The sequence below is a fragment of the Rana temporaria genome, chromosome 13, assembly GCF_905171775.1.
Source record: "Rana temporaria chromosome 13, aRanTem1.1, whole genome shotgun sequence".
Taxonomy (NCBI): Eukaryota; Metazoa; Chordata; class Amphibia; order Anura; family Ranidae; genus Rana; species Rana temporaria.
The window spans coordinates 17246577-17271578 of NC_053501.1; the positions used below are offsets into that span (position 1 = coordinate 17246577).

At 46.4% G+C, this 25002-nt stretch overlaps 1 protein-coding gene across 1 annotated transcript in view; it reads right to left on the reverse strand.

Annotated features, from left to right (window-relative positions):
- Nucleotides 1-25002, reverse strand: part of CEP128 (centrosomal protein 128) — a 256542-nt gene that overhangs the window by 179071 nt on the left and 52469 nt on the right. The window contains exons 10-13 of the mRNA XM_040333200.1: nucleotides 10693-10779; nucleotides 9838-9912; nucleotides 8580-8703; nucleotides 6295-6458 (exon numbers count right to left, since the gene is read on the reverse strand). Of these exons, the coding sequence (XP_040189134.1) occupies nucleotides 6295-6458; nucleotides 8580-8703; nucleotides 9838-9912; nucleotides 10693-10779 (450 nt within the window). The remainder of the gene's footprint in view (nucleotides 1-6294; nucleotides 6459-8579; nucleotides 8704-9837; nucleotides 9913-10692; nucleotides 10780-25002) is intronic.

Below are 25002 nucleotides of genomic sequence, written 5' to 3' on the forward strand. Positions count from 1 at the left end.
GCACCCGAGCCGAGCACCAGCTCGCTGTGTCAATTCAGACATGGAGCCTCCTTTCCTCTACTCATTGGATGACTGACTGTGACAGCAGGGGGAGCCAATGGCGCTGTGGTGGTGTCTCAGGTAAGTATTAGAGGAGCTGGGGGTGGCACACAGAAGGCTTTTTATTTGAATGCATTAAGATAAGAAACCTTCTGCCTTTACAATAACTTTAATTCTGTGTGGGATTTTAATTACCCCATATTAGGGAACCATCCCCTCACTTCCTGTCCTGGTGACTGCCTATGAATCTAGGTGTCACCTGAGCAGAAGCGAGAGGAACCTCAATATGGACTATTTCCGACTCTAGCAGTAGCTGTTCATAGTAGAAAATTCTTCAGTTAAAGTATATTATAAATGCAGTAATTGGGATATCACAAAAGCGCCCTATTGATAACCCACTACTGCGCCAATGTGGAAAAGAAATCAAAGCGCCTAGCTGCTGTTTAAGTAAATGATATGTGAAAAATAAAGTAATATATTATATACATCAAGTGCCAATATAAAACCACAGCGCTGTGAGAATAAATCAATATTCAAAAACTAAAAATATGCAAGTGTACAATGTGATAACACAATTAAAGTGATTAAACTCATACATTGAAAACATGCATCAAAATTATTATACAATAATAATAATATTAAGTGAGAAAAAGTCCGTGTTGTAACATAAAAGATGTGAAGTATAAGGAAAACAGTTCATGTAACTTCAGTGTGATTAATCCACTTCTCCAGAACTTCCACCACACCTCAGTGTTCAGTGCTCCAATCCCCCTCACAGTGGACACTCACCACAATGCTATGCCTCCCACTCTCGTGTTTGGCTAACGAGCTTGAAATAAGAATATCTCCACGGTGTCACCAATAAATGAATTCCAATATTACAAGGATGTTCCAAGTAGCAATGCAAAAAAAGAAAGGTGCACAATAGTGTAAAAACGTAAGACCAGTTTAATAAATACACTCAAAATAAACCTCCAAAAGTTGCACTCACAAACAAACTCCAATAAAAAACTTTGTGTATGAACAGAACGCTGCACACTTCAAAATCCTCAATGGCAGATAACAGTGGTCACGGCGGACCCTCGGTCAACTGAATGATCTCACCGCAATCCTCGGCACAGCACACCACTTCACACGATACTTCTTATTTATGGTAATTTCCAAATAGCTACGAGATGGCTGCAAGCAGTCTTGAATGTAACCTTAGGACTTTCTAAACATGGATTAGGCCACGCCCCGACATGTTTCGACTTCCTGTCTTATTCATGGGTATGGCCTAATCATCCCTTCCCCTCTTTTATGTATATCCAAGGATGCTGTCAGCAAATAGAAACAGACAGTGACGATTTAACACCACGCCTCTTGCGTGTGTATATCGTACCATCTGAGAAAACGAGGAACTCACCCGGTCACGTGTACTGTAGTGTCCAATAGGGTGAGATCATCGCCGCTGTCTGTGGGCGGGAGCTGTGTATAGCGTCTCACTCATTACTTCGGCAACGAGGAGCGCAGCCAATCATGCTGCGCTTCTCTTAGATCCAATCAGTTCACCGTAGGATGACCAATGAGCGTGAGCTATCATTATGGTGCCGCGTTGTCCTAACAACGGGGGACGCAACCAACTGGTCACGTGCACCCCGTGGCCAATAGACAATACTCGCAGCATTAATCCAAACGGAAATGTAGTACATAAAGCATGCACTAATAACCACACAGCGGTTTACTTTTAAACTAACGGATTGATAATAATAGTACAACTAAGAGAATGAAATAGTGCAGGCATAATAGCACTTTATCAAAAACTGGGAGTAAATAATGATCTAAATTTGGGACCAATCTCTCGAGGATCCCCGTGACCACCACTCCTTAGTTTTAACACATATCACAATACTAGTCATACATTCATTGGGTAAATGCAATGATTAAAAATTACATCATTAAGAATTAAAATAGCACTATAATTCTGATCTGACATACATATATAGTAGATAGAATAATTTAATTCCCACTAAGCTACATATATATATATAAAAAAGTAAAAAATATATATATAAATATAAATAAAAAATCTAAACACATTTAAAAATTACTATATTAGAATATATTCTATATGTCTACATAATAGCACGAGAGGAGCCCAGCCATTTCAATCTGGACAACACACCGTAGGTTGACTCTCGTGTATATGGATGAATATACAAATAAGTCTAAAATGAATTACACAGTACATAGTAATTATATATGGAATGAATGGTTAATGATCAATAATGATGTCTGGATTTAATCTATTTAAATTGGTTTATCCTCAATCATTATTGATCATTAACCATTCATTCCATATATAATTACTATGTACTGTGTAATTCATTTTAGACTTATTTGTATATTCATCCATATACACGAGAGTCAACCTACGGTGTGTTGTCCAGATTGAAATGGCTGGGCTCCTCTCGTGCTATTATGTAGACATATAGAATATATTCTAATATAGTAATTTTTAAATGTGTTTAGATTTTTTATTTATATTTATATATATATTTTTTACTTTTTTATATATATATGTAGCTTAGTGGGAATTAAATTATTCTATCTACTATATATGTATGTCAGATCAGAATTATAGTGCTATTTTAATTCTTAATGATGTAATTTTTAATCATTGCATTTACCCAATGAATGTATGACTAGTATTGTGATATGTGTTAAAACTAAGGAGTGGTGGTCACGGGGATCCTCGAGAGATTGGTCCCAAATTTAGATCATTATTTACTCCCAGTTTTTGATAAAGTGCTATTATGCCTGCACTATTTCATTCTCTTAGTTGTACTATTATTATCAATCCGTTAGTTTAAAAGTAAACCGCTGTGTGGTTATTAGTGCATGCTTTATGTACTACATTTCCGTTTGGATTAATGCTGCGAGTATTGTCTATTGGCCACGGGGTGCACGTGACCAGTTGGTTGCGTCCCCCGTTGTTAGGACAACGCGGCACCATAATGATAGCTCACGCTCATTGGTCATCCTACGGTGAACTGATTGGATCTAAGAGAAGCGCAGCATGATTGGCTGCGCTCCTCGTTGCCGAAGTAATGAGTGAGACGCTATACACAGCTCCCGCCCACAGACAGCGGCGATGATCTCACCCTATTGGACACTACAGTACACGTGACCGGGTGAGTTCCTCGTTTTCTCAGATGGTACGATATACACACGCAAGAGGCGTGGTGTTAAATCGTCACTGTCTGTTTCTATTTGCTGACAGCATCCTTGGATATACATAAAAGAGGGGAAGGGATGATTAGGCCATACCCATGAATAAGACAGGAAGTCGAAACATGTCGGGGCGTGGCCTAATCCATGTTTAGAAAGTCCTAAGGTTACATTCAAGACTGCTTGCAGCCATCTCGTAGCTATTTGGAAATTACCATAAATAAGAAGTATCGTGTGAAGTGGTGTGCTGTGCCGAGGATTGCGGTGAGATCATTCAGTTGACCGAGGGTCCGCCGTGACCACTGTTATCTGCCATTGAGGATTTTGAAGTGTGCAGCGTTCTGTTCATACACAAAGTTTTTTATTGGAGTTTGTTTGTGAGTGCAACTTTTGGAGGTTTATTTTGAGTGTATTTATTAAACTGGTCTTACGTTTTTACACTATTGTGCACCTTTCTTTTTTTGCATTGCTACTTGGAACATCCTTGTAATATTGGAATTCATTTATTGGTGACACCGTGGAGATATTCTTATTTCAAGCTCGTTAGCCAAACACGAGAGTGGGAGGCATAGCATTGTGGTGAGTGTCCACTGTGAGGGGGATTGGAGCACTGAACACTGAGGTGTGGTGGAAGTTCTGGAGAAGTGGATTAATCACACTGAAGTTACATGAACTGTTTTCCTTATACTTCACATCTTTTATGTTACAACACGGACTTTTTCTCACTTAATATTATTATTATTGTATAATAATTTTGATGCATGTTTTCAATGTATGAGTTTAATCACTTTAATTGTGTTATCACATTGTACACTTGCATATTTTTAGTTTTTGAATATTGATTTATTCTCACAGCGCTGTGGTTTTATATTGGCACTTGATGTATATAATATATTACTTTATTTTTCACATATTATAAATGCAGCAGAAGAGCAAAAAAACTTCCATTCTCCTAAGGGAAACTGTGCAGGTCTGAGGTGAATGGGGTTTACGGAGTGTCCATTTCTCCTGCAGGCAGCAGTAGAACCCAACATTGCTTATTTTCATCAAGCCAAGTCCCTCAATGGATGATAGAGAAAATACTCTTCAGAGCATATTACAACTTTAGGCAACACAAAAAAATTTGAGACATATACTAACTAGTGATGTGATAAAATGCAATTGAAACAGTAAGCAGGCTCTTCCTGCAGGTCACAAACACTGCTTCCTACAGAAGTGTGCAGTCTGCAGACCTACAGCTTTGCCGCCACGCTCAAAGATTAAGAGGATAATCTGAGCCAGACTCGATTGATTGGAATAATGGCGGGGACAAGTTGTTTTTGTTCTAGCACACGCTAAGAGCGGCAGTTCAGCAGTGATGTATTAATGCTGCTACACTCCGCAAGCCTTAAGCAAGGTTTAATAAACTCTTTTCTACCAACACCACGGCAAGCCTACATTTCAGAGATTTATAACCTCCTTAAGTGATGTCCAATTGCTTTGTACAGAGTGTGGAAGACTGCGAGACGCTCCCAGACACAGATCGGAGCAGCGTTTATATAGACGCAGGTGACAAGCCACGGGCCCTACTGATATGAAGGCATCTTAATGCTTATTATATCACGTACTGCATGGGCATGCACTTGCAAGTGAGGGTGGATGGTGTGGCTCAGTGGAAGCAGAAGACAAAACAATTGGTACAAAAGTAGGATAATTTGATAATGAAATCCAAACATAAAAAATGATTGTTAAAGAAATCCACACAGTGAAATATGTAGTGTTCCCTGACACCAGTGGTCAGTGAAGTGCCCCCTTACACTGGTGATCAGAGAAGAAGGGCCCCTTAGATTGGTGGTCAATGGGGGGAAGGATCCCTTCCATTAGTGGTTAGCGAGGGAAGGGACCACAATGAGAAGAAAGTTCCTTAAATTGGTGGTTTGTGGGAAGAATGCTCCCTTCACTTCTGGTCCGTGAGAAGAATGTCCCCTTTACAGATAAATAAAAAATAAATAAAAAATTGACGTCAGAAATTGCTCAATACTTAAAGGAGTTGTAAAGGAAAAAGTTTTTTTTTCACCTTAATGCATTCTATGCATTAAAAGGTGAAAAAACTTCAGAGTATACCTGACCCCTCGAAAGTCCCGCGCTCGGCCCCGACATCCTCTACGCCGCTCAGCCTGGCTGCTGATTGGCTAGAGCGGATGGATTGAAAGCAGCGCAGCCATTGGCTGCTGCTGCTGTTAATCGCATCTAGTGACGCGGCGGGGCCAAGTGATACAGTGAGCGACTATGGCCGCTTGCTGGATCACGGGAGCGTGCCCCCAAGGGCTACACACAATGCAAGCTCTCTCGCATGAATGTGCGTAGTTCTTGCGGGGAGGACCAGAGACAGCCGCTGAGGGACCCCAAAAGACGTGGATCGGGGCCACTCTGTGCAAAACAAGCTGCACAGTGGAGGTAAGCATAACATGTTTGTTATTTTTAAAAAATAAAAAAAAATTGTTAACAACCACTTAAGAAATACCTAGCAACCTTAAAGCTAAATTCCAGGAATTCAGCAACTTTCCAAAAAGTGTAGGCACACTATGAGTTAAGTCCAATTAGGGACATCTCTCTATTACTTACATGTGACAGGTTTATTGCACTCCCAGGAGGATACACTCTGGCTGTGAGAGGGGAGAGAAGCACACAGAGAAGCTATGTCCACCCCTCTCCTCTGCTGCCCATTCACAGAAGACTTTGAGGGTGGAATGACTGGGGAATAGAGAGAGAGAGATTCCTGTTCCTGATCACTAGGAACAGCAGGACTTTCTCCAATTCCCTGACAGAACGTGGATCTGGCTCTGAGGAGCGATCGCGGGCCGTCGGGCAGACATCGCACAACCTCCTATAGCTCTTAAAGCGGCCGACATACACCTACGGAAATTCGCACAGCAGTGCCGACCTGCCACAGTGTAATGACAGCAAGCATTTAATGGCTTTTCAATGCAGGCTTTACATAAACTGAATAGAATAGGACCTTAAAGTGTAAAAATATATTATATATGAATGTGACCCCATACACACCTCCATCTGTTCTGCCAGCTGAATCTTCTCTCTCTCCTTTTGGTTGAGGTTGCGTTTCAGTTCTTCCATCTCAGACAGGAACGCATTTCTGTTGAGCTGAGTGCGTAGCTCAGAGATCTGACACTCCAGTTCCTGCTTCTCCCGTTCAGACCGTTCCACCACTACTGACAGAAAGACATGGGTGCTTATTTAAAGGTGACTGCAAAATGACAAAACAATGTGGTCAAGCAGTGGGAAAAGTGGATAGATTCATAGGGTGCAGCACTAGAGGGGTCACCAGCAGGAGGAAGGAGGTCCTGATACCTCTATTTAGATCAGTGGTTCTCAACCTGGGGGTTGGGACCCCCTGGGGGTCGAATGACGATTTGCCAGGAGTCCCCGGATCCTGTGCTGTTCCTGAAGCCCACACGCTCTCCCAGACTTTTTGCCCACTTAGCCTCTTCGCAGCTGCCCATTCAGTTCACGGCATGGCTGGGGGGCAGAGACTAGAGGTCAGCTGACTGGTGAGGAATGTGAAGTGGGAGGAGCCCCTATCTCCTGATTTCGGCACAGGTGTCACTGCTGAGGGACACTACAAAGTCGGACACACATTGAGTAAAACTACTTGTGATTATAGTTGCCATTAAAAGTCCCCAGTTCTAAGATCAGCAGATGACCTTGATCAAGAGCACCAAAGTTGGCTGATCAGAACCCCCCCTTCACTGCCACTGATCCCACCCCCCCTTGCATTGTCACTGATCCCACTCACCCTCCCTGCACTGTCACTGATCCCATTCCCCCTCGCCCCCACCAAGGAGTAAGAGAAGGAATAAAGAATACATGAAAAGAGGGGGAGGAACAAAGAAGAAGGGGGAGAAAGAATAAGAGAAAGAACAAGAAAGACGGCTAGAGAGAGGGATGTGGAAAAAAGCAAGAAATTAGGATAGGAGGGATAAAAGGGAAACAAATGAGAAGAGAAAGAGTGGTACATCCTAAAATGTACCATAGGGAGTTTTAAGACTGTACGAGTGGAAAGGACTCAGGGATCACTAAATGTCCGTAGGTTAGAGGCGCAAATTACTTGTCTTGGCTTAGGTGCTGACCACCCACGCTACGAAAATAATTTTACTGTTAGGGGTCCCCACAACTTGGGAAATTTTATCATGGGGTCAGAGCACTAGAAGGGTTGAGAACCACCGATTTAGATCTTTAGTGAAACCTCATTTAGATTACAGTGTCCAGTTCTGGAGACCTCACTTACAAAAACATATTGCTAAGATACCATTTTTGTCCAAGAGAAAAGAAACAAAAATGGTGAAAGGTCTGATGGCTAAAACATTTTTCAATGTCCAGCTGCGGTTTGCAGTCAGTTTATAAAAGGAGTCTGATGCAGTTGTGTTCACCTAGCTCAAGTGCAAATTTTTACTTGCATTTGAACCTAAACCGGACCTAAGGTCGAATAGGAACGGACAGTGACTACCCTGGACATGTGTGAACCAGCTCCGTTGCAAGCCGCTTCACACATTATGTGAATCGCATGCAGTTCAAAGCACATCGGATCGGCATATATGTGAACTGAGCCTTAATCATTTTGCTTTTCATCGCTCCTACTCTACACATTCCTAGTGCTTCAATATTCTGCGTCTTAAATTGTTATAATTCTCTCTTAATAATTTGGTATTTTCAGATTTATTCTCAGTAGAGATGTCACTATATTTCCGGTGACTCAGGGGCCCATTTACAAAAGGAGAGCGGATACTGCTCATTGCTGGGTACCTCAGTGTTTATGCCACACTGTGCCGGCGATCTTTTTGTTCATATAATGAAAGGCACAATGTAAACAGTTTAGGAAATGAGGAGAGGTCAGTCGCATGATATCCTCCTCCAATTATGTGCCGCTAGGTACCCTTCTCATGTTGCCCCCCCCCCCCAAACCTATATTGCCTTATCAAATGTCTGCTTCACACTAACCGATCCTTATGGGAGTGGCTGGCATGGGGCTGTACATAGCATCCTGCCTCAGTATGCCCCTTAAGAACCCTGATCCCTAGTGCAAGCAGTTAGCTGGCTCTTGGGAGGGGTTATGCAAATCTCAAAATGCCTTGATGGGCGGGTGTCAGTCTGAAGAAGTGTGCAGGTTAAAATCAGAGCTCAACTACCTATTTTTACCACCCCCCAACCGCAGGTGTAACCAAACAAGACCCAAAAGCACTTGGCTTAATCAGCAAAACACAACAAAAACTAAAAATGTGGGAGATGTGTACTTTACATGCATACTGGTTTTAATATAGAAGACTGAGGCCCACCTGCCCGAACTCTTCTGTCCTCTTCATGGTCCTCATGCTGAATATGAGACATCTGGGAGAGCTGGAGCTGCAGGTGATTGCGATCTTCTTCCACCTTTATCAGTTGACTCCGCAGATCTTCCACCTAAAGGGCACAAATAAGGGAAGATGGACATGAAGGGAAGATGGACATACAGGGGGTGACCTGCTGCCTGGAACTGAACACTCCATGCTTCTGCTGAAATTCTGTTCATGCAAAAAAAAATGGCCATACACAATCAGAATCAACCATTAACAGCTGAGCAATGATCAGGGTATACACAGCTCATAAAAAGTGGGATAACGGGGCACTTGCTTCTCTGGAAAATCTCTGCAAGTGGTTCCCGATATTTCCACAGAAGAAAGAAAAGGATAAAAATAGTAAATATCACATAAACCGCCTCCTGACAATCGTGCAATCAGAGGGCTCCATTAGCTTTACGGGTGGGCTGATCTCTACCCACCCATCCCACTAGCACAGACTTGATTACAACTGATAAGAATTCATAAACCTATACATATTTTAGGGGACTTTTTAGGTGTCACAAGGAATCTCATGTCATCAGTAGGCATTGGCTTGTGCTTTGCGATGCGGTCACTTGCTGCCAGAACATTGATGCAAAGGAGGAGATATATAAAATGCAGGCAGCGGTTGCCCTGGGTCAATCCCTTTGGGCACCCGCCTTTGGTTGTCTGCTCTTCTCCACATAGGCATGTCCTGTGCAACATGATTAATGGCTTCATTAGGTTTGATTTATGTACTTGGTAATGTTTTCTTGAAACATCCTTTCTACAGGACTTCTGAAGAAGTCATTTACGCTGGCTGTGCAGAGAACTGTGTATAGCTGCGGCCAATGGTGACCCGTCATATTAAATGGGGCAGTGGCTGCACCTAGCCGCAGCAAGATTCCTGCTGCTCCAATTTGCACCAGCCTAAATCGTCACTGTGAATGTAGCCTAATATAAACAGAAAAAAGAAAGAAAAGATGTCCAGCCTCCAAGGACGTTAGGCGTGTTGTTAGAAGTGGCGTTTATCCTGGCTAGTCTACATTTTTTGGTTTGCCAGTGTCCAGTACTCCTGTAGGCCAACCAAAAAAAGTTTGGAACTTCCAGTGCTCCCCAAAAGGAAGAGAAAAAGATCACATCATATGGAACCTATATTTTTAATGAGCGTGTCTAAATGAAAAGGACTAGAACTGAGATCACCATCAAAGGCTTCTCTCTTGAGCACATATTTTACCTGGCAGAGCAGAGTTTCCCGACCTCCCTCCGTCTGATCCAACCGCCTCCGATATCTCTCCAACTCCGCCTCCAGCTGTAAGAAGAAAAAACCTCTTACCATTGGACATTACAGGGCCCTGCACTATGGAAAGGAAGGGCCAGCTATACAGTCAGAGCAAACTATCCATGTCAAAACCACCAAATAAAAGGAAATAAATAAAAATAGCAAAATTTCAAAAGACTACTCCCAGCATTTGTGACTTGGCTGCTACTTTAAAAACGTTGTGTGCATTTGCCCACCTTATATAAATAAACAACCCTTTAGTGTCTGCAATAATGAATTGCTAGTATTAGATGGATGACCATTTGGACCTGCTATGTCTGACTGGATTGCAATAGCTTTTTAGACAGAACAAATACATTTTTCTGGTGACCTAGAAACTCAATGACCTTGTAACTGCATCATGTGTTTTTTTGTTTTTTTTATTCTTCCTACTGTCACTACTCTGCCCACATTTCTCAAAACGGTGCCATTGCTGCTGAACAGTACATATATATTTCTGTATCAAGTTCAAATACCGGTATTTAAGGAACACTAAAGAGATTTTTTTTTTTAAATAACAAACTAGTTGGGAATTTTATTTCTCAGTGACAATGGTCATCAAGACAAGCAGAGAGGCTGGAATCTTCCTGGTGGGGTCATAGACACCAATAAAAACCATGACAGCAGTTCTAATCCTTTCATACTCTTTACAAAGCGAAAAAAAAAAAAACACACAAAAAAAATAAGTTTTGACTACCTATACATTTAACCACCTTTCCCATGGATAAGTGGGGGAATCATTGTAACTGATAAAAACAAAAACGTCCTCACCTGGATTTTTTCACTCTCTGTCCTCCCGAGCTTGCTTTTCAGTGATGTTTCCACCTCGTTTGTATTAGAGTCCCGTTTTTTAAGGGCCTGTAGTGACACAAGCATCAATAATAAAAAAACGGCGCAAAAGTGTGTTGTAAATATATGGATGATGACCAATTGATATAATTATTAGCGTTACTATGGAAACAGAAGTACGCCAATGCAACAAAGTGGAGATGTTGTGTACTGGAAACAAATCTGACTTCATATATCAAACTTAGCGAGAGATTAGACTGGTTTGGCCCTGTTCAGATGGGCAGACGTCAAGAGGACCCGACTGCTCAGCAGGGGAGCCTTCTGCTAATCCCCACTAAGGAGGCCAACAGGTCCATGTGCGCTCCGCTATGCAAAGCGGACACAACCCGTGTTCTCTAGGGAGCGGTTGGATGGAAAAGGCCGCCTGTCCATTTCCCTCCAACTGTCATCCGATCCCCATCCATCTGTTTTTAGCGGAGCAGATTGGATGCCAGCAGACATATGTCCACAGACATCCGCTGCTCCAAAGAGCCATGGATGGTCCGATCAGGTCCACCTTAAAAAAAAAAAAAAAAGGGGACGGGCAGACCCGATCGGTCCATCAGTGTGAAAGGGGCCTCATAAGCCACAACTCTATATTTTGTAAATAAAGTCTTAAGTGTAAAGAAGTTAAACAAATGTATAGGTGACAGCTAGTTTCCTTTACCGTTCCCAGTACCATAGAAGTCTTATTTTAAGCAGGAAAATATATACACTTTGTAGGCCCCTTTCACAGTAGTGGATCAATCTGGTCCACCTGTCCATTTTTTCAGGCAGGCCCAATCGGACCCACCAGTCTCCTCTATGGAGCAGTAGGTGTAAATGGACACAAGTCCATTTACACCTGCTGACATTGGATACCATCTGCTAAAAACAGACAGATGAGGATCAGTTCCCCATCCACTGGGCAGATCGCATTACAGTCAGAGGTAAATCGGACAAGTGGTCTGTTTACACAGAGGAGAGCGAGCTGTGTCTGTGTCCACTCTGCAAAAGCAGAACAGACACAGATGAGCCATCCTCCTGCTCAGTGAGGAACAGCAGACAGATTCCCTACTGAGCAGACGGACTTCAACAGAGCCGCCCTGTGTATGAGGGGCCTTGCTAATGGTATCAATAGATTAAAAAAAATATATAATAATAACATATTAAAGTAGAAAAAAAAGATCTATTGACTTTAAAAACAAAATATATTATATATTATATATATATTATTATTATTATTATTATTATACAGGATTTATATAGCGCCAACAGTTTGCGCAGCGCTTTACATCAGGGAAGACGGTACAGTCACAATACAATCAATACAGGAGGGATCAGAGGGCCCTGCTCGTTAGAGCTTACAATCTAGAAGGGAGGGTCAAGTGGAACAAAGGGTAGTTAGCTGTGGGGGATGATCAGATGGACTCAAATGAAAAAACAGTTATGTGTGGGAAGGGTAGGCTTCTCTGAAGAGAAGGGTTTTCAGGGATCCTCTAAAAGCTGATAGAGAAGGAGATAGATGGATAGATTGGGGTAAGGAGTTCCATAGGCATGGAGAGGCTCTAGAAAAGTCCTGGAGACGAGCATGGGAGCAGGTGATGAGAGAGCTAGAGAGTAGGAGGTCTTGAGAAGAACGAAGAGAACGTACAGGTTGGTATTTAGAAACTAGGTCAGTGATGTAGCTGGGGGCAGAGTTGTTGATGGCTTTGTAGGTAATTGTTAGTATTTTGAATTTAATTCGTTGGATGAGCGGAAGCCAGTGGAGGGATTGACAGAGAGGAGTAGCAGAGACAGAGCGGTTGGTAAGGTGGATTAGTCTGGCAGCAGCATTCATGATAGACTGAAGGGGGGATAGAGTATGCAGCGGTAAGCCAATGAGGAGGGAGTTGCAGTAATCGAGGCGAGAGATGACCAGGGAGTGAATTAAGAGTTTTGTGGTGTCATTGGTTAAAAATGGGCGTATTTTGGAGATGTTGCGAAGGTTGAGGCGGCAAGATTTGGACAGTGATTGAACGTGAGGCTTAAAGGAGAGTTCAGAGTCCAGGACTACTCCTAGGACCTTGACATGTGGGGATGGGCAGATAGTTGTACCATTAATTTTGACAGAGAGATCAGGGGAAGAGGCACGTGGGGGAGGAAAAATTATAAGTTCCGTTTTGGATAGGTTGAGTTTGAGGAAGTGGTGTGACATCCAAACTGATATATCCGATAGTAAATTAGTGATACGTGAGGAGAATGAAGAAGTGAGTTGAGGGGTAGAGAAGTAGATTTGAGTGTCATCAGCGTAAAGATGGTATTGGAAGCCGTGGGAGGCTATCAGCTGACCCAGGGAGGAGGTGTAGATAGAAAATAGGAGAGGTCCAAGAACAGAACCTTGGGGGACCCCAACAGAGAATGGAAGAGGAGAGGAGGAAGTAGAGTTGTAAGCAACGCTGAAGGTGCGGTTGGATAAGTAGGTGGAGAACCAGCGAAGAGTACAGTCACGGAGACCAAAATTGTGGAGTTTTTTGAGGAGGAGTGGGTGGTCAACCGTATCGAAGGCGGCAGAGAGGTCCAGGAGTAGGAGCACAGAATAGTGTCCCTTAGTTTTGGCTGTTAGTATATCGTTTGTTAGTTTTAGGAGAGCAGTTTCTGTGGAATGTTGAGGACGAAATCCAGACTGAAGGGGATCATGGAGGTTATTTTTAGCAAGGTGGACGCTCAGTTGTTTGTAGACTAGACGTTCAAGGAGTTTGGATAAAAAGGGGAGCAAGGAGATGGGGCGTAGGTTGTCAAGATTGGACGGGTCCAGTGAGGGCTTTTTAAGTATGGGGCTGACTAGTGCATGTTTCAAAGAGTTAGGGAAGATGCCAGAAGAGAGGGAGAGATTGAAGATGTGGGTTAGAGAGTGTAGAATCGAGTCAGAGGGCGAACGTAGCATTTGCGAGGGAACAGGATCCAGAGCACAGGTGGTAAGATGGACGTTAGCAAGTAATTTAGCGACCTCGTCTATAGTGGTGGGGTTAAAAGAGGGAAGTAATGACTGTACCTGTAGGCATGAGGCGTGAGGCGTGGAGGGTATCTGAACAGTAGAGATCTCGTTGCGAATTGTATCAATCTTCCGCTTGAAGTGATTGGCGATCTCCTGGGCGGTGAGTGAGTTAGTGGGTGGAGGCAATGGAGGACGAAGGAGAGAGTTGAAGGTAGAGAAGAGTTGACGGGGACGGGATGATAAGTTTTTAATAAGGGTGATAAAATAGGTCTGCTTGGCAGTGAAGAGGCTAGAATTGTATATTTGGAGGGCAGATTTATACTGGGCGAAGTCTTCCTGGGACTTAGTCTTGCGCCACAGGCGCTCGAGAGCACGGCTATGTTTTTTCAGACTTCTAGTATCATTTGTTTGCCAGGGTTGAAGGGGACGGGGCCTTATTCTGCGTGTAGTGAGAGGGGCCAGTCTGTCCAGTGATGCTAGAAGTGAAGTGTTGTAGACTGAAGTGGCTAGGTCGGTGCAGGACAGGGGTGCAATTTTGTCATAGAGGTGGTCAGTCTCAGAGTATAGAAGAGAAGGGTTGATATGGTCCAGGTTTCTACGAGTAACTGTTAGGCATTTGGGGGGAGAGGATGTGGAGGAGAGTGAGAGAGTAAAATTAATAAGGTAGTGATCAGAGAGGGGGTAAGGATAATTGGAGAGGTTGCATAGAGTGCATAGGTGGGAAAAGACAAGGTCAAGAGTGTTGCCTTCAGAGTGAGTAGGAGCATGTATCCATTGCTTCAGGTCAAAAGAGGAGGTTAGACTGAGAAGTTTGGAAGTTGCAGGAGTGTTAGCATTAGTAGGGATGTTGAAGTCGCCAAGAATGATTGTGGGGATTTCAGAAGAGAGAAAGTAGGGTAGCCAGGCAGAGAAATCATCAAGAAAGGAGGATACTGGACCGGGGGGGCGGTAGATGACAGCTATCCTTAGAGAAACTGGGGAGAAGAGACGAATGCAATGCGCCTCAAATGAGGAGAGTGACATAGAGGGAGGTGGCTGAAGCACCTGAAAGGTGCTATGTGGGGCCAATAGGATTCCAACACCCCCTCCTTTGCGTCCACTGGGTCTGGGGGAGTGAGTCCAAAGAAGACCACCGTGAGATAGAGCAGCAGAAGACGCGGTGTCGGATTCATGAAGCCAGGTTTCAGTAATGGCGAGAAGATTAAATGAGTTAGCGATAAAGAGATCATGGAGGGGGGTGAGTTTGTTACAGACGGAGCGAGCATTCCAAAGGGCGCAAGAGAAAGGAAGTCTGGTCTTGGGAAGAAGGGAAATGGGAATTAGATTGTGTGGATTGCGACTGCATTCAGAGGGTGTAGGGCAATGGGTGCGTTGAGCACAGTTAGATGGAGGGCCAGGGTTTGGGGAGACATCACCAGAGGATAGGAGAAGTAGAAGGGTGAGGGAGGTAATGTGAGACTGCGATTTATATATATATATATATATATATATATATATATATATATATATATATATATATATATATATATATATATATATATTATTGCAAGACAATATCAGCAAAGACAGACTTGTTTGTGACCTATTAAAGTGGTTCTAATGTCTATTCCTGCATTAAGGTAAAATGTTTAAGCATCAACCCCCACCTTACACTTACCTGAGCCCTCATTAGATCCAGTACTGTGCAGGTCTGCAGCTCTTCACTCCCCTCACTTCCATGTCTCACTGGAGCACCAGGAGCCATTGTCAAGTAACGAGGGAGCGGGCCGAGTCCCGCTGTCTAAGACAATGGACGCAGCAGAGGGGCACGCACAATTGCCCCCATAGACAGAGGAGGATCAGAGCTGCTCTGTGCAATACAGAGCAGGTAAGTATATACATGTTTGTTATTTTTATTTTTCCTTTATAATCACTTCAACTACTTTTTTATCTTAAAGCGGTAGTTCACCCTGACCCACATGATGTTACCATCGAGACAGGCATTGTAGCGCGAGCTACAGTATGCCTGTCCCGATTTTTTTAACCCCGTACTCACCTCGTAGTCGTCCATCGTAGATTTCGGCTCCCGCGGGGAATGGGCGTGCCTATGGAGAGGGAGGATGATTGACGGCCGGCCCTGGCACGTCACTCTCCCCGAAGACAGCCGGAGTAGGTCTCGGCTCTTCACGGCGCGTGCGCACAGGCTATGCGCACGCGTCGTGAAGACCAAGCCTATTTCGGCTATTTCCGGAGAAGCGTGACGCGCCAGAGCCGGCCGTCAATCATCCTCCGTCTCCAGAGGCACGCCCATTCCCCGGTATCTTCGATGGACGACTACAAGGTGAGTATGGGGGGAAAAAATTCGGGACAGGCATACTGTAGCTCGCGCTACAGTGCCTGATTTAAAGGTAAAAGAAAAAAATTTTTTTTTTTTCCTGTCGATAGGGTGAACCCCCGCTTTAACCACTTCAGTACCTTGGGTGTTTTTCAGATTTGGTGTTTACAAGACTAAAACAGTTTTTTTTTGCTAGAAAATTACTTAAAACCCCCAAACATTATATATATATTTTTCTAACACCCTAGAGAATAAAATGGCGATCATTGCAATACTTTTTGTCACACCATATTTGCGCAGCGGTCTTACAAGCGCACTTTTTTTGGAAAAAATTCACTTTTTTTAATTAAAAAAATAAGACAGCAATAAATTTGGCCCAATTTGTTTATATATTGTGAAAGATACTGTTATGCAGAGTAAAATGATACCCAACATGTCACGCTTAAAAATTGCGCCCGCTCGTGGCATGGCATCAAACTTTTACCCTTAAAAATCTCGATAGGCGAGGTTTGAAAAATTCTATAGGTTGCATTTTTTGAGCTACAGAGTAGATCTAGGGCTATAATTATTGCTCTCGCTCAAACGATCGCGGCAATACCTCACTTGTGTGGTTTGAACACCGTTTTCATATGCGGACGCTACTCACGTATGCGTTCGCTTCTGCGTGCAAGCTCGTCGGAACGGGGCGCTTTAAATATTTTTTTTTTTTTCTTCTTATTTATTTTATTATTTTTTACACTGGGAAAAAAAAAAATGATCACTTTTATTCCCATTACAAGGAATATAAACATCCCATGTAATAGAAAAAAGCATGACCGGTCCTCTTAAATATGAGATCTTGGGTCAAAAAGACCTCAGATCTCATATTTGGACTTGAATGCAAAAAAAAAAATGGAAATTTTGTCATTTGAAAAATTGACAACAAAAAAAAAAGGATTTTTGTACTCACCGTAAAATCCATTTCTCTGAGTTCATAGACGGACACAGCATCCTTTGACCTTAGGGTTATGCTTCTTCCTACCAGGAGATTTAGGCAGAATTCTACAGCACTTAAGGTGTTAAAAACTTTCCTTCATGCCGCTCCTCCCAGGGGGCGTGGCTCCCCCAGGCATAACCCCCACTCTGCTTCAGCAGCCTCAGTTCGCAACAAGCAGTACAAACAAAGGAGGGGTGGGTGCTGTGTCCGTCTATGAACTCAGAGAAATGGATTTTACGGTGAGTACAAAAATCCTTTTTTCTCTTTCGTTCATAGACGGACACAGCATCCTTTGACCTTAGGGACGTCCCCAAGCAGTGTCAAAAAAATTCGAGGGGTGGGAAAATAACACAGCAAAAACAGGTTACACCCCAAACAAAACCGGAGTTACTCAACGGAGGAACTCCAACCTTAAACTGCCGCCTGTAACACCCTGCGGCCGAAGGAGGCATCAGAAGATGCACTCACATCCACCTTATAAAACTTTGAAAAAGTGTGGAACGACGACCAGGTCGCTGCCTTACACACCTGTAACACAGAGGCTTGGTGTCGGAAGCCCAGGAGGCCCCGATCGCCCTGGTCGAATGCGCCATGACCCGAAAGGGAGGCGCCCGCCCCTTCAGGGCGTAGGCCTGAAGCACAACCTGTCGGATCCACCTGGAAATGGTGGCCGACGAGACTGCCAGGCCCATACTGGGACCGGACACAGACACGAACAGCGAGTCCGACTTCCGGAACGGAGCTGTCGCCGACAAGTAAACTCGAAGGGCCCGAACCACATCCAGAGAATGTAAAGAGGCTTCCTTCGGGTTCTTCGGCTGAGGACATAATGATGGAACAACAATGTCCTCGTTAATGTGAAAAGGCCGAAACGACCTTCGGAAGAAAAGAGGGCTGCGGGCGCAGCACCGCCTTATCCTGATGGATGACCAAGTAGGGGGCCTTGCAAGACAAGGCCGCCAGTTCAGACACTCGTCTGATAGAGGTAATAGCTACCAGAAAGATCACCTTCTGCGACAAAGTCAGCAAGGGGATCTCCCGAATGTCCTCAAAGGGGGCACGCTGAAGCGCCGAGAGGACCAAGTTCAAGTCCCAAGAAGGTAGCGGAGGGCGCACCGGGGGGGCCACATGCCGGACCCCCTGCACAAACGTGCGAACCAAAGAATTCGCTGCAAAGGGACGCTGAAAATAAACAGCCAGAGCAGAAATCTGACTCTTGATCGTGCTCAAGGCAAGAGCCTGGTCCACTCCCCGCTGTAGGAACAGCAGGAACCGGGACACCACGTAAGTACGGGGTGCCACTTCATCTCCTCACACATAGAGATGTATGCTTTCCATGTACGATGTAAATTTTTCGAGAAGTGGACTTCCGTGCACGCAGCATGGTAGAGATTACCGGGCCCGACAGGCCCCGGTCCTTCAGTACCTGGTTTTCAACAGCCACGCCATTAAAGCCAGTGACCGTAAAGCGGGATGGAAGATCGGGCCCTGAGACAGGAGATCTTCCCTCCGAGGCAGACGCCAGGGGGCGTCTGCCACCAGACGTACCAGGTCCGCGTACCAAGAGCGACGCGGCCAATCTGGGGCGATCAGGATCGTTGGAATACCTTCGGCTTCCACCGGCTTCCACCCTGCGCAGCAGGCGGGGTAGGAGCCTTTAGAGGAGGGAAGGCGTAAATCAGGCGATATTGACCCCAGGGAGCCACTAACGCGTCTGACGCGTCTGCCCACGGGTCCCTTGACCTGGCCACAAACCGTGGTACCTTCCGATTGAGACGGGACGCCAGAAGGTCCACGTCTGGAGTGCCCCATTTTTGGCACAGGATCTGAAACACCTCCGGGTGGAGAGACCACTCCCCTTGATCCAGAGTCATGCGACTTAGGAAGTCGGCTTGCCAATTCAGAACTCCCGGAATGTATACCGCCGACAGGGACGGAACGGACCTTTCGGCCCACCGAAGTATGTGAGCGACCTCCGTCGCCGCGGCCGAGCTCCTTGTGCCGCCCTGATGATTGACGTACGCCACGGCCGTGGCGTTGTCGGACTGGATCCTGACAGGACGGCCCTGTAGCTCCAGCGACCACCTGACAAGGCACAGCTTGATTGCTCGGAGCTCCAGGATATTGATCGGCAGGCGGGACTCCTCCCGAGTCCAGCGCCCCTGGGCTGACTGGGTGCCCCAGACGCCCCCCCAGCCGAAGAGGCTGGCTCCGTCGTGACCACTGTCCAGCGGCACGGAAGAAAAGACTTCCCGGACTGAAGCACCGGAGACGTCAGCCACCATGCCAGGGAAGATTTGGCCAGATGGCTCAACCGAATCTGGCGATCCAGAGAAGATGGGACCCTGTCCCATCGTGACAGAATCTCCTTCTGTAGTACCCTGGTGTGGAATTGGGCATACAGAACCGCCTCGAAGGAGGCCACCCTCAGACCCAGAACCCGCATGCAGAAGCGAAGAGATGACCACTTCTGGGTCAACAACTGTCTCACTGCAGATTGCAGGGTCAGCAGGTTTTGCGATGGGAGGAACACTTTTGTCTCCCCCGAATCCAAAACCAGCCCCAGGTGTTCCAGCCTCTGGGACGGAACCAACACTGATTTTCTGAGATTCAGAAAACCAGCCAAACTCCTGCAGAGTCCGACACGTGATGGACACGTCCTCCTCTAACTCTGAGCCTGAAGAAGCTCTCAGGAGAAGGTCGTCCAGGTATCCCACGATAGCGATCCCTCGCTGCCGTAGCAAGGCCAGGATCGGGGCGAGCACCTTGGTGAACACCCGTGATGCCGACGCCAGCCCGAACGGGAGGGCCACGAATTGATAGTGGTCCTCCCCGATCGCAAAGCGCAGATACCTTTGGTGGCTTGTGCAAACGGGAACATGCAGGTATGCGTCCATGATGTCTAAGGACGCCATGAAGTCCCCCTGGTGGAGGGACGCTATGATAGAACGGACCGACTCCATCCTGAATCGCTGCGCCTTGACAAAGGAGTTGAGGGCCTTTAGGTCCAGGATAGGGCGAACCCCTCCCTTCTTGGGGACCACGAACAGATTGGAGTAGAACCCCCGAAACCGTTCCAGCGAGGGGACCGGCACAACCACCCCCCTGTCCAGAAGAACCTGGACAGCCCCGGACAGGGCTAGCCGACGATCCGGAGGAAGCTGGAGGTTGGATGGAAAAAATCTGTTTGGGGGACAAGAAAGGAACTCTATCTTGTACCCCGAGGCGACCACCTCGCAAACCCAACGGTCGGATAGAAGAGAATTCCACCGATCCACGAAGTCGTGAAGCCGTCCCCCCACCCGAGACCCGGGCGGGGGCAGACCTTCATGCGGAAGCAGGCTTGTCCGCAGGCTTGTTCGGTTTTTTGAACCAGGGGCGCTTACGCCCGGCAGCAAGGGCTTTTGCACCTTGCGGACCTTTTCCAGCCGCGCTGGCGCACGAAAAAAAAACGCTTAGGGGGTAGTAAAAGTAGGACCTTGCTTGCGGCGAGGTTCCCTACCCTTCCCCGACTGAGGGAGCAAGGTGCTCTTACCTCCAGTGGCATCCTTAATGATGTCATCCAGGGATGCCCCCAAAAGCCGTCCGCCCTTAAAGGGCAAATCTATCAAGGCCTTTTTTGAGGACTGGTCAGCCGACCAGCACTTCAGCCATATAAGGCGGCGCAGAACCACTGCGTAGACAGAAGCCCTGGAAAGCAAAGGAATCGAATCCATAGCCGCCTCACAGAGAAACTTCTGACCCTGAATCAACTGCTCAGCCAGGTCCCTAGAGGACTCGGAAGCACCCTGGACCTCCAGATCCTGCAGCAGGAGCTTCGCCCTTTCAGTTAGCGTCTGAGCAACCAGGGCGCCGGCCAGAGCCGGCCTTACCGCCGAACCCACCACCGAGAACAGGGAGCGGGCCACGGCCTCCACTCTCCTATCAGCGGGGTCCTTGAAAGCAGGAGCCCCCTCCACAGGCAACGTAGTAGCCTTACTCAGTCTGGACACAGGAGGGTCCACCGACAGAGGAGTGACCCACTTTTTTAAAAAGTCCTCCTCCAGGGGGTAACGGGTAGCAAAGCTTTTAGGAATAGTAAAAGCCTTTTGCGGTGTATCCCATTCCTTATACAACATATTGTCTAAATAAGGAACACAGGGGAATACCTTAGCGGTACGCGGTGGTTTGCGGAATCCAAAAGGGACTGACACCGCTGGTGTCTCCGCCACATCCTCTAAATGAAGAGTCTCACGCACCGCAGTAATAAGAGCTCCAACAAATTCCTTGTCAGCAGACTCCGCAGCAGAGTCATCCTCGCTGTCCATGTGGGTTAAGCCCGCATCCTCTGACATGACAGAACCAGAAGCATCAGATTCTGCGTCAGAGATATCCCCAGAAACAGCCTCCGGGGGGGGGCGCTTTTTTACCCCCCAACCGAGCACTGGCTGCTCCAAACCTGGTGAGAAAAAGACTCCAGGACAGCCGACACCGACTCAACAGATGTGGCAGGGGAAGGGGCGCTTAAGGGTTAATTCCGGCATTGTGAGGAATGAGGGGCCTGATTCAGGCTCCATATTGCAGCTGCCGTGTCACCCCCACTGCCAATGGCAGGAAAAAAGTCCCCCACAGGTCACCTCCCGGCCGCTAGAGCACAGTATGGGGCCCCCTGAGACTCACCACCCTCTGTACAGCGCGGTCTGTGAAGGCAAGTGTGTGCTGAGGAGAAGCTGCAGCGCTGCGTCTGTCCCCTCAGATGATTCGCGGTCTTTTTTTCCCGCCGAAACGGCCACTAGAGGCCGAACTAGTGCTGAAAACGGCGCCGGCCACAAGAAAATGGCCGCCGAATAATACAAGCGCGGCTCCGGCAAAATGGCCGCCGTTGCGCAGTTTTAAAAAGACAGTGTACCCAAAAATGACAGTACACCAAAACAGCACACAGCACACACAAAAATGCCCAGAATGTCCACCACAGTCCCCTGCAGTGACACAGAACAGCCCCAGCCATACCACGAGTGAAAAAAAAAAAAAATGAGCCCCAGAGAAAAAAAAACCCCTGCACAGCCGTCACCCAAAGGGGGAAGGAGGGAGAGGAATAAGGGAGAGAGGAAAGCAGGGAAAAACCCTCAGTCGACCTCCCAAGGGAAAACATTCCAGCCAGACCACTTACCTGAGTAAGGGGCCACTACTTACCTGTCCTGCGACTACCCGGCTGGAGGTATCCCAGACAGAACCAACGTCCGCGAACGGCATGGTTGTCAGCCAGACACACTGTGACAAGGCCATAGAGACCGGTCATATGTGTGCCCTAGAACCGAAGTTCCCCGGCCGCCCCTGGAGCAATGGGGCCTGTCGTGGACGTCCCAAAGCGGAGCTGAGGGCCGGCACACGCTCGAAGGCCGAACCTGGGGGGACTACAAGGGTCGAGGACCCAGCCTGTCACCCAGTCGGCTGTTGATAGAAGAATCGCAGGATTCAAAATAAAATAAAAAAGCGAGGAAAAAACTCGCAAAAAGCAAAAAAATTTTGCAAGAAAAAACTCCAGAGTCCAGGACTCCAGAGAGAGCCTGACTCTCCTGACGGTTAGGCAGAAACAAACTGAGGCTGCTGAAGCAGAGTGGGGGTTATGCCTGGGGGAGCCACGCCCCCTGGGAGGAGCGGCATGAAGGAAAGTTTTTAACACCTTAAGTGCTGTAGAATTCTGCCTAAATCTCCTGGTAGGAAGAAGCATAACCCTAAGGTCAAAGGATGCTGTGTCCGTCTATGAACGAAAGAGAAAATTGCTTTTAAGACGCATGGGCGGGACTGACGTTTTGACGTCACTTCCGCCCTGCTATGCTATGGGGACGGGTGGGGACCATCTTGCCCTCACTCGCATCCCCACACAGCAGGCTGAAGGACCCGATCGCCTCCGCCGCTACCAACGGCTCCAGTAAGCGGCGGAGGGCGCGAGAGGGCCCTCTCCCGCCACCGATAACGGTGATCTTGCGGCGAATCCGCCGGAGACCACCGTTATCTTTTACAGGACCGCTCACACTAAAGATGGATATCTCGGTTGTGGCAGCAGCTGCTGCCGTTACCGAGATATCCATCTTTAAAGTGCCGCCGTATATAGTCGTACGGCGGTCGGGAAGTGGTTAAGCAATGGTGGTTATTACCAAATAAACACGCTCATAGCCTCAATGTTGAAGTTGCTCCAGTCATAGGAGGTGTACAGATATGAGAAGAACCAAATACAGAACACAAATATACAATTACACACAAACACAAAAAGGTTTAAGTAGTACTTTATCATCATTCACCCCCTGCTGAATGAGCATCACCAGCTAAGAAGTGAAGACAATATTTGCAGGCTGTTAATAAACTCCTCAATTCAGTATATTAAACGTGTGTACAGCTGAGGTCCTGCGATGTAGAGAAGCCCAACACAGAGCAAAGCATGACTGCCGGAAGAATAATAATGCTTGCTCTTTTATCAAGATCCCTTACAAGCCGACTCTGGGATCCCAAATGTCTTTAACGGTTTGAAATCTCAGGGAACAGTAATGGAGTGTCCCAGAGGCATCTTTAAACCTTTAATAACAATTGCTTCCTTTCACTTCTCATATTTCCATCAGAGAAGCCAGGCTGTGGATCTGAATATTAACATATGCGGGATGAGAGAGAGAGAGCGAACAGTGTGAGAATCTGACAAACGAAGATGTGACAGAATAAAATACAATTACTGCTGCTTGAAAGCATGGCCCTCCTGAAGCTGCACTTTGTAGTGTGCTAAGCCTCTTTTCCTGCTTTGCGCTGGCTGATAAGAATGAACATGGCATCCCATGAGGGGGTGACAAGCTGGCGACCTTAATACAGGAGACAGGAAGGGGTCACTCCAGGAAAAAGAATACATAGTTCCATGTATAGAATAGCCTCCAGTCACATTGCATAGAAACTTTGTGCATCAAAAAAATAACATCTCCTAGGTAAAGGAGAGGCCAGTATGTCAGGAATAGCAGAAGAGAGGTCAGATTATTAGGAAGAGAATAGAGAGGGTAGGCGTGTCCTGGTGTCAGTGTATTAAGGGGAGGGGTCCGATTTCCCCGATATCACTTTTTCTCTTTCATCCATAAATAAGCCACCTAGGGTTATACTTGTACTGCTGTCTACAGAAGAAAGGGACACTAGACACACAGAAAACTGAAGACCAACCACCTTGAGGAAAAAAAAAAAATGTAAAGTCGAACACTGACTATTAATATATAGACACCTATCTGTCCAGGGAGCCCCACGATCAGCTGTCAGGTGCTGCCGCCGCCATTCGTCGCAAGGGAAACCGGCAGTAAAGCCTTTCGGCTTCACAGCCGGTTCCCTACCGCTGGTGGGAGATACCATGTTGGAGGAAAATACCAAGTGTGAATATGTGGGTAGCAGGAAATACCAAGTTTGGAAATGGGTGGGGCAGTAGATACAAAGTTTGGCTATAGGGGGGAGGGGGGAAATGGCAAGTTTACGAATGGAGCGATAGCTGGATATGGAATTTGGTGGGGGGGGGGAAATACTAAGTTTGTCTATGGGGGGGGGGGGGGGGACCAAGTATGGACATGATTTGACAGGAGATACCAAGTTTGTATATGGAGGGGGGGGGCAGTAGATACCAAGTTTGGATACGGAGGGGGGAAGATCGAGAGCAGAAGATACCAAAATGAGGGATGGACAGCCGCACTCCAAACCAAACAGGTTGTCTTTATTCAAATCAACAGCAAGAACACAGCAGATCACAGCAATAGGAACAGGAGAATACCGACGTTTCGCACTGGCTTCAGTGCTTATTCATCCTGGCAGAATTTTTATTCAGAGTGACTGGGCTCAGAGTCTCAGGAAGGTGGAAGGAGAGGCCTGGCTGTCCTGTAAGATTGCAGGTAAACCCACCATCTATGGGAGTGTGAAGTGCCATGGAGTGGGCACGGATGGAGTCCCCAACATCACTTCCTCGGAAGAGTTTGTCGTTCACGAGATTACAAAGAATAAGTTTGGGAGATTGCC